The following is an 8,971-nucleotide window of genomic DNA, read 5'->3' on the forward strand; positions in this document are numbered from 1 at the left end:
AACATGAGTATACGTATGCATATCACAGTTCAGTAAGTATACAGCATATAATAACCCACATGATATATGTGTGTACGCTGAGCGGGAGAAAGTCACCATGGCACTTTGGAACCATCTGTGGTTTTATGGGGGTTTTTTTTCAGTATAATGAATGGTCCTGTATAAGTCTATCTGATATACATTAAAAGTAGTGTTGAGCGTGTGTCAGCTTGCACTCGCTTAGGATCATATTCCTGGACATCAACATGATTCTACATGAGTGAGTCACCGACTGTTAAATGTGCTAATATGGGCACACTGATGAAGGTTACCACCCCCTTGGTGTCACTCTCTGACATAAAAGGCGAGTTTTTAGGAGTGCCCTCTGACACGGCATAGTTTACATGAGTGCATTGCTTTTCCTTACTAATTATGTAGTAAATTAGTCAACTCCAACCTCAAAAATATATATCCCCTAACTTGCCATGGTACCATGCCATACCTCCATATGCAGCTTGTACCGTTTCTCTATGTAAAAGAGTGATGTTACCTTGGTAACATCACTTGACAAAAAGTTTTCAGCTCTATCTAAAACAATATTGGACCCAACTGCCCAAATTGCGCATGTTTAACCTATATATTGGACTTCTGAAAATGAATAATGGCGAGTTTCAACTTTTCAACTTAAAGCGGTTTTAAACTGGAAACCTAGCCTACTCTCAAGACACACATGTGCTTATTCGTACATACGAACTGGGGCATTCAGTGAAATTTGTCTTCATCTCGTTTGGAGAAGAACTATGAAAATCCTCTCTGTAGGCTTGGCAAGCACGCGGCTTCTTTAGCGACATTCAACATTCGTTCAAAGGAAACCATTAACCAGATTTTAGCTTTGTAAACGGACATCAAAAAGCCCAAGAAATACCCAGGATATTGCATATTACGTTTTTGCTGTTTCTAGTCTGAAAACTTTAGAAAATGACTGTCACTCCTCACGAAATGTCTTGTGCACATTCCACCAAGTAGATTATTATTTGAGCGAACATTTTCAATGGAGGAACTGTGGTACAATATTATTTGCATTTTCAAGGAAAGAAAGGAAAATTTGATAATAAAAGTAACTGTTCACCTCTTTTATTTACAATCATGTAACCTAGGAAAACAGTTCTGGGGCCAGGGGATTGTCTGCCCCCGCCCCAACCCTCACCCCATTAACTCTAGATTCGCTAATGCTAACACTTGCAAACGAGAAAACAAAATTATGGCAAACTAAACAAGACAATTTCAAAGGTATACATGTAGTATAAAACCAAAGCTTTCTGTCACGAGACGAACTTTTGAAAGAAAACGTGACAAATGTCCTCTCGATTTCGTGTTGCACACTTTAGAGTGTTGTTGTTGTTTGTTCTGTGTGCTGTAGGTGTTGGCTGTGCCGTGACGCTACTAATCATCTACGGTCAGTGTTACTACAACGTGATTATGGCATGGATCTTGTACTATCTCTTCTCCTCTTTCACCACGGTGTTGCCGTGGTCTCACTGTGGGAACGAGTGGAACACGGTACACTGCCGGGAACACCGCGGACAAAACCGGAGCGTGAATGTCACCAGGCTGCTCAGCTCGTCTGCACCAGGACTTCTGGGATACGACGCCGTGGTCGCTTCGAACAGCTCCAACATCACTCACCAGGTCATGGACGCAGCCACGGAATTCTGGGAGTAGGTATACGGTAATCAATCACTTCCTGTTACAATGGAGTTACAGGAAAGGATAAATGGGTTTTATAGTCATTGTGTTTCTCATTAGAGTGCGGCAGATCAATAGAAAGTAAAAACAAAAATATTTGTTACTTTAGTTTACTCTAATTGTAAGCGGAAGTGCTTTTTATGAGCAGACATATTGCGCAGATGTTTCCCTCATGCAGGCCGGTGAATGTTATTCTGTGGATAATACTAAGAGTAATTTTGAAGCCATGCTTTCAGTTTTTTCTGCTGTAAAAATGTATGTTGTTTCAAGTAATGTTTTTGACCTGCTGACCATACTTTTTAATTATTTATTTGACAAGTGTTGTACGCCGTACTCAAGAATATTTCACTTATACGACGGCGCGAGCATTATGGTGGGAGGAAATCGGGCACAGCCCGGGGAAAACCCAAGATCTACCGTAAGTTACTGGCAGATTTTCCCACGTCTGGCCAGAGATGAAGCCAGCATAAGCCGGACTCGAACTCACAGATCCCTTTGGTGAGACTCCTGGGTTATTGCGCTGCGCTAAGTTAATCTGCTGGCATGTCTTGTACCTGGTGGAATGTCTTAGACAAGATCTTTGAGCGTGCCTAAATTATGGAAGCCGGTAGCGGTAGCATGCGTGCTATCGTCCTTTCTACCGATTGTTGTCTAGACAAGAAAAAAAAGGCGAAAGCGCGAAACAAAAGTACGAGGTTTAATGAAATTTCACACTTTCCTGTTGGCCTGGCGTACTAGGAATTTAAAACGGAAGCAGAAGTGCAAAAAGGCGAAGTTTTGTGGAATTTCGTATTTTTGACCTTTCGCCTTCCAGTTTATCATGCGCTCTGCGAAATCAAAACGAAAGGCAAAAGTACAAAAGTACGAGTTCGTGGAATTTAACCTTTTGTGGCCTCTCTTTTCGATCGTGTTTTTTGGGAAGAGCTCAAAAGAGGGTGTTCTGTTAGATGGCGCGTTTGAAGGAATCCGTTTCTTCCTTCTTCCGGATTGGTCCAAACTTGGCAAAGCTCAGGTAACGTGATCAAGCCAATGTAACGATGACTATTTGATTCTTGTTTAATGCCATTTTTAAATATTTATTTGATTTATTTACTTATGGTCATTTTGGAGAAGAAGATGCAAAAATATTGCCACGGATATCGGAATTCTTTTGTAATTAGTAATATTCCGATAGATGCCGCAAAAATATTGCGTATCATTATTTTAATTATGGATCCTGTTTCATTTGTTAGATTCTGTTTAGTTGTGGAATAAATCAGTTTATTCCTAAGGGTTTTTTTTATCGATGAACTGGCTTCAGTGAGTCTGTATCCAACAGCATTCCTATCAGTTTTTTAAAGTGTGATATCAAAGTATGATGCTTTCAGTGGCAAAATTACTAGTTGGTGAAACGTAAAGCGAGGTGACTTGTAGCACATCAGCAATGCCTTTGTTACATTGCTTTTTGGTCAAATAGGGCCTACCTGCCAATGAAGGGAAAACGTTGCAAATAATAGTGGACACATCTTTATAACAAGGCTTGTTATTCAGGCCTGGATCAGGTACATATTCTCAGTTTCTTCTAAAATATTATGGTTTATAATTTGGAAACTACATGTAGATCCACAAATATTAGGATTAGGATATAGTATTTCACTTGCGATGTAAAACGGCTGACAGTTTTTATTTAGGCTTACTATTTGTGTGGAAATAACGCTGTAGAACATTTGTGGTATAAATAGTCGTGTGCTTGTTAAAATGGATTTTCGTGTACAGTAAAGCATGACAGTATAAGAGGACATGAAGAATAAATTAGGCTATTAATTTATCAATTGGATCGGTTTTCTTAACATTGTACTCAACAAATACGATCGCCGTCAGTTTTGTGATAGAGGGAGTTGGAATGCTCGCAGTAAATGTCCAAATGCGAGAGAAAATTCTTGATTTAAAGCCGCAGCCAAACTACTGAGAGCTGGATTCGAACCTGCGGCCTCACTGATAGAGGACAGGATGAAGAACAAAGCATCTGGCTTTACTTACATCTCTTGCACACATGTGTTCGTAGGTTTGTCTTGAGGCTGGAATCCAAGTGTTTTACTCGTACACTGTGGGAGTGTCTATTCATACGGCTCTGGCCAGCTGTAACACATTCCATCACAACTCCCTCAGGTAAGTGCCTATAACACCTGAATGCAGATGTCTCTACACATGGCTCTTCGCAGCTGTAACACATTCCAACACAACTCCCTCAGTTAAATACTTATAACACCTGAATGCAGATGTCTGTACACGTGGCTCTTCGGAGCTGTAACACATTCCATCACAACTCCCTCAGATAAGTGCTTATAACACCTGAATACAGGTGTCTGTCTACACCGTTCTGGGTAACTGTAACACATTCCATCACAACTCCCTCAGATAAGTGCTTATAACACCTGAATACAGGTGTCTGTCTACACCGTTCTGGGCAGCTGTAACACATTCCATCACAACTCCCTCAGATAAGTGCTTATAACACCTGAATACAGGTGTCTGTCTACACCGTTCTGGGTAACTGTAACACATTCCATCACAACTCGCTCGAGCATGTGCTTATAACACCTGAATGCAGATGTCTGTCCACATGGCCTTTGGGAGGTGTGACTCCACCTCAACTCACCCCTGTACATTTCCAAGACCTTAAATTGGATGTCGTTTATCATTGGGTGTATGTCTTAATTGTAATTGAAATAATTACGTTGAATAAGTGTAGTATAGTGATGTTTATCCTGCTTGTGATGTGATGGAAAACGTCATCCTTACGTTATACATGGAAGTGATCTCGACAGAGGTAAAATTGCAGCTACCGTCTTTTCCCCATATATGTTAATTATTCTGTGATGTTTTCATTTGCAGACACCTGTTGATTTTCGTTGGGCTGAACACCTTCACGAGTTTCCTCTTCGGTTTTGTCATCTTCTCAGTGTTGGGATTCATGGCGACACAACAGTCTCTATCCATCAGCGAGGTGGCAGGCTCGGGTAGGTTTTCCTTTAATCTCATACTTCTTCAGTTTTTGAATTGTAACGGATGTTTTCCGCGGTAAATAGCCTTCTTTTTATACTGTAAAGCTGCACCTATTCCGGAAAAACGGACTCGATCAATTTCAGTTTTCACTGAAGATACTGGTTAATCTTTCTAGTGAAATATTTCTTTTAATGGCCGTAGTTTTTGTTATAATCCAACAGAAAAAAGCCTATAAAGTTTCATATTTGAACTCCAAATAATCCAAAATGACACGCATTTTGACCAATGCCAAACCCGTACCAATGCAAGGTTTCGGCAAATCCCAAATCTTCCCAATGCAACAATCTGGCAATGCGATGTCCTTCCATTGAAAGATTTCTACAAATCGCAAATCTTGCTGTAAGTCTTTCTGTAAATAACAGTTCTTCAAACTCCAAAATCTTGCCCAATTCATGACTTAAATCCTAATTCTTTCCAATGCAAGATTTCTACAAATCGCAAATCTTGCTGTAAGTCTTTCTGTAAATAAACAATTCTTCTCACTCCAAAAATATTGCCCAATGCATGACTTTGATAAATCCTTATTCTTTCCAATGCAAGGTTTCTGCAAATCTCACAATTTTCATACGTAACATGAAAAACTTGATTGAGAATCGTTGACAATAAACAGAGAGATCTTCTTATAACTCGTGCAAAAACAGTTTTCAATGTAAAACCACATATAGGTACCGGCGATGGAAAGATGTATTTCATATGCAAATATTTATCTGCTCATTGGCAGAAACCCTTTCATGTATATAGCGGTGAGGGATGGTTTCTTCAAAACACACTGACTACAGCATCGAGACCCCGTTTTCCCCAATACGTGCAGTGTAACAATGTAACGTTGTCACAATGACCTTGTTAACCAACACTTCTTTTTTTCAAATATATGTCATACAGGTCCGGGTTTAGCCTTCGTCGCCTACCCCGAAGCTATGTCACAGATGCCGGTAGCGCCTCTGTGGTCCGTCCTCTTTTTCCTGACCCTAATATTTGTTGATATTGACAGTCAGGTATTTTATAGTGCCCGCTATTTTGCGGATTAATCATTTTACACGACCACGTGACATTAGTCTGTAAAGGGACGATATTTCGTTCATATTGATGAACCCCCCTCAATATGGGGATGTAATACATGTATAGAACAATGAAAATAAAAAATAAAACGAAATAAAAAATAAAAAAAAGAGGGAGAATAAGTGTTTAATCGAGTGCACGTTTGAAATCGCATAACTTTTTTGTTTGGAGTGTGTCTTGACTCCAGCATTACATTTTAACGATTGATACACTGCAATGTGCTGTTTGACGTATTGGACCGTTAGTCTACATTATCGTATAGGCGCATCCTCGCAATCCATACGTTTGACTGAAACTGATCAATTATTCTGATCAGTGCTACTAATGTGGTCGATTCACATTTTCTTCATATACACCATGTCAGAGGGATAAGATTAAAAATAGATGAGATAGATAGATTATGTGTAGTTAAACCTTGTCGTGAGTCAGCTTACCATAGGCTGACGCACTAACTTGCGGTAAACAGTTTTTCTTGTACCAAGAAAATAAGGAAAAAACAGATGGTGAAGACAAATTCTTAAAGAAAACGAACAATTTGGCACTTTCATACTTGGACAAAAATCCCCGCCGGTGTTCCAAAATATGCTTCAGCTGGTGTCATTCGTTTATTATACTGTCATGCATTCATGCTGTCGGTCTGTGGTAGTATGACGACGTAGATTGAAATAAAACAGCATTTATTTAACTGAATGCGGGTGACATTAATGAATAAATAAGCGGAATCCCTCGCCTTTTGCCATTTTTACTTTGCTGAACTTTGTAATTAAGTTAAAACAAATTGTGTCCTGTCACTAGCATTTATGAACTAGCTATATTGTCCCTGGTCATAAAAAATAGTGTTTTGAAACGAATGTGGAGTGCTTAGAACACACTTGGGAAGAATATATTGTATAAATTTAAAGTTAAATTGAAACGCTTTCGCTTTCAAGTTAATGTTCCAATAAATTGTCTGTTATAAGTGTGGTATTATTGACATTTTAAGTGGGACTGCGTGCTTGGTGTGCATATACCTGTCTTATTGGGACTGTATTCATTTGGGCATGGGTAAAAACACTACCAGTGTGAAGAAAAAATCAGAGTATACAGTCATGCTAAATGCGTAGTTCGTTTACCATGTAATTTTTTCAAGTAAAACAATGATTTCTTTGAAATTGAAAAGATTGTGAAAAAATTGTAAGTATGTAGATTAGATTCCGTCATGTATAATAAACGTGCAAGTGAAATGTTTTAGCTTTCTGAAGAAATGTCCTTACGCCTCCTCACATTTGTAAACTCCTGTAGTTTTGAAAGTCTCCAAACCCTTATCAATGCCATACGAAACACAGGATTTTGTACATAAATATGACATTTAAGTACAATTTCTGATGGCGAAAAATCATAAAAGTTCTTCCGCCATTGACATAGAGGTCCAAAGAAATATACGCTTTTGTTCTTTCAGTAGGACGTTCAAATATTTCAGTGCGTGTGTACTCATAGAACACTTATGTAGTATAGGATGCGTTTCTACTGAGACTTCTTTGTGTCGTCTGTCAGAGTTTCATATTAACTCATTGGCAAATTGGTCGCTCGTTTGGCGGATACCGCCAATTATTGTACCGCTTGTAATGTACCTTGAATGAAGATCTGTAGTTTAGCTATAATGCAAGTATTTGTGATGTTCTCGGAGGATTTCTCAGTCACAATATGACTTTAGTCCATCCAGAGCACAAACGTCTCGCTTGCCCAGTCTAGCCAACAACAAGCTCCTTCTTGAAAACAGAGGCACAGAAATTTTGGCTGGTTTCTATATCCCGAATCGACTTTTCATTTTTTTCTATTTAGCTGACTGTACTATAGAGAGGATTCTGTTTTGTCTCTGATTCTACCATGCCCTTCGTTTACTCTTTTGTACAAAAAGCACACGTCTTAAAGCTATAGGTAATTTCTGACGGGCGGTGTATTATAAGTCTTTTATGTTACATTGAATTAATATTTTTCGAACACTGTGAAATCAGACTTTACATCGAGTGCGCCCAAGGGACCCTGCGAAATATTTTTTTATACCAGGCTGATACGAATTTTGTAACGTCTTGGCAAGTGATAAGTCCATTGCTCGTTTTGGTGAGATTGAGTAGTGCAGAGATTGGTATATTCAGCTAATCCCTTTGTCGGTTCTCTTTTTCGCAGATTCCCAAGTCACCATTAAAATAAGAAATGTGAAGTATAACGTCATGCAAGTTTTGTGAAATATCTAAAAAGTAATGTAATTTTGTTCAAGAAATCCACAGTTTTCATGGAACTTTTTCTACGTGTAACACTTCTTCTTATTGAAATTATGCCAAAGAAGTAAACGTAAACACAGAATAAGTAAAGAAATAAATAAATGTTGACTTTCACGTACTAATGGAATCTTTCATGTGTTTTTTTGTTGCAGTTTGCTCACTGTGAAGCCTTTATAATAGGCATCTCGGATGTTTTTCCCAGATTATTACGGGGATCACCTAATAAGGAGATTTTCTCCGCGGTCATGTGTTTTACCTGGTATCTGGTTGGACTGTCTATGGTAACAGAGGTAAAGAAATTTCTTGAATATTTCTTATATTCTTCTCTTTAGAGTTTTCTAGTTGTTTTTTTTTTTTTGATTGGACAGTGACACACTCATCAGACTGTTTAGAATGTCATGCATTGTTTTTTTTCAGGATGCCATATGTGGTACTGTTTGCCGAGCAATAGCGACTCGGCTCCTGGTTGACCAGTGAGATCGCAGAGTGTGAATCCCAGATTCTGTGGTTTTACCGTGATAACTTGGGTCCCAGCTGACCAAAGAGATCGCAGACTGTGACCTAGATTCTATTAGTTTCACTGTGGTAACTCTGGTCCCAGTTGACCACACGTATCCAGATTCTGTTAGTTTTACTGCGATAACTCGAGTCCCAGCTGACCAGTGAGATCGCGGACTGTGATCTAGATTATGTAACTTTTACTGTGACAACTCGGGTCCCAGTTGACCAGTGAGATCGCGGACTGTGATCTAGATTCTATTAGTTTTTACTGTGGCAACTCTGGTCCCAGTTGACCACACGTATCCAGATTCTGTTAGTTTTACTGCGATAACTCGAGTCCCAGCTGACCAGTGAGATCGCGGACTGTGATCTAGATTCTG

At 39.1% G+C, this 8,971-nt stretch overlaps 1 protein-coding gene across 1 annotated transcript in view; it reads left to right on the forward strand.

The window, feature by feature from the left end:
- The first annotated feature begins 288 nt into the window (after positions 1–288).
- Positions 289–8,971, forward strand: part of LOC135479746 (sodium- and chloride-dependent taurine transporter-like) — an 18,793-nt gene continuing 10,110 nt past the window's right edge. The window contains exons 1-5 of the mRNA XM_064759650.1: positions 289–343; positions 1,400–1,668; positions 2,540–2,737; positions 3,770–3,873; positions 4,600–4,724. Coding sequence (XP_064615720.1) covers positions 289–343; positions 1,400–1,668; positions 2,540–2,737; positions 3,770–3,873; positions 4,600–4,724 — 751 coding nt within the window. The remainder of the gene's footprint in view (positions 344–1,399; positions 1,669–2,539; positions 2,738–3,769; positions 3,874–4,599; positions 4,725–8,971) is intronic.

Source organism: Liolophura sinensis, chromosome 12, assembly GCF_032854445.1.
Source record: "Liolophura sinensis isolate JHLJ2023 chromosome 12, CUHK_Ljap_v2, whole genome shotgun sequence".
Taxonomy (NCBI): domain Eukaryota; kingdom Metazoa; phylum Mollusca; class Polyplacophora; order Chitonida; family Chitonidae; genus Liolophura; species Liolophura sinensis.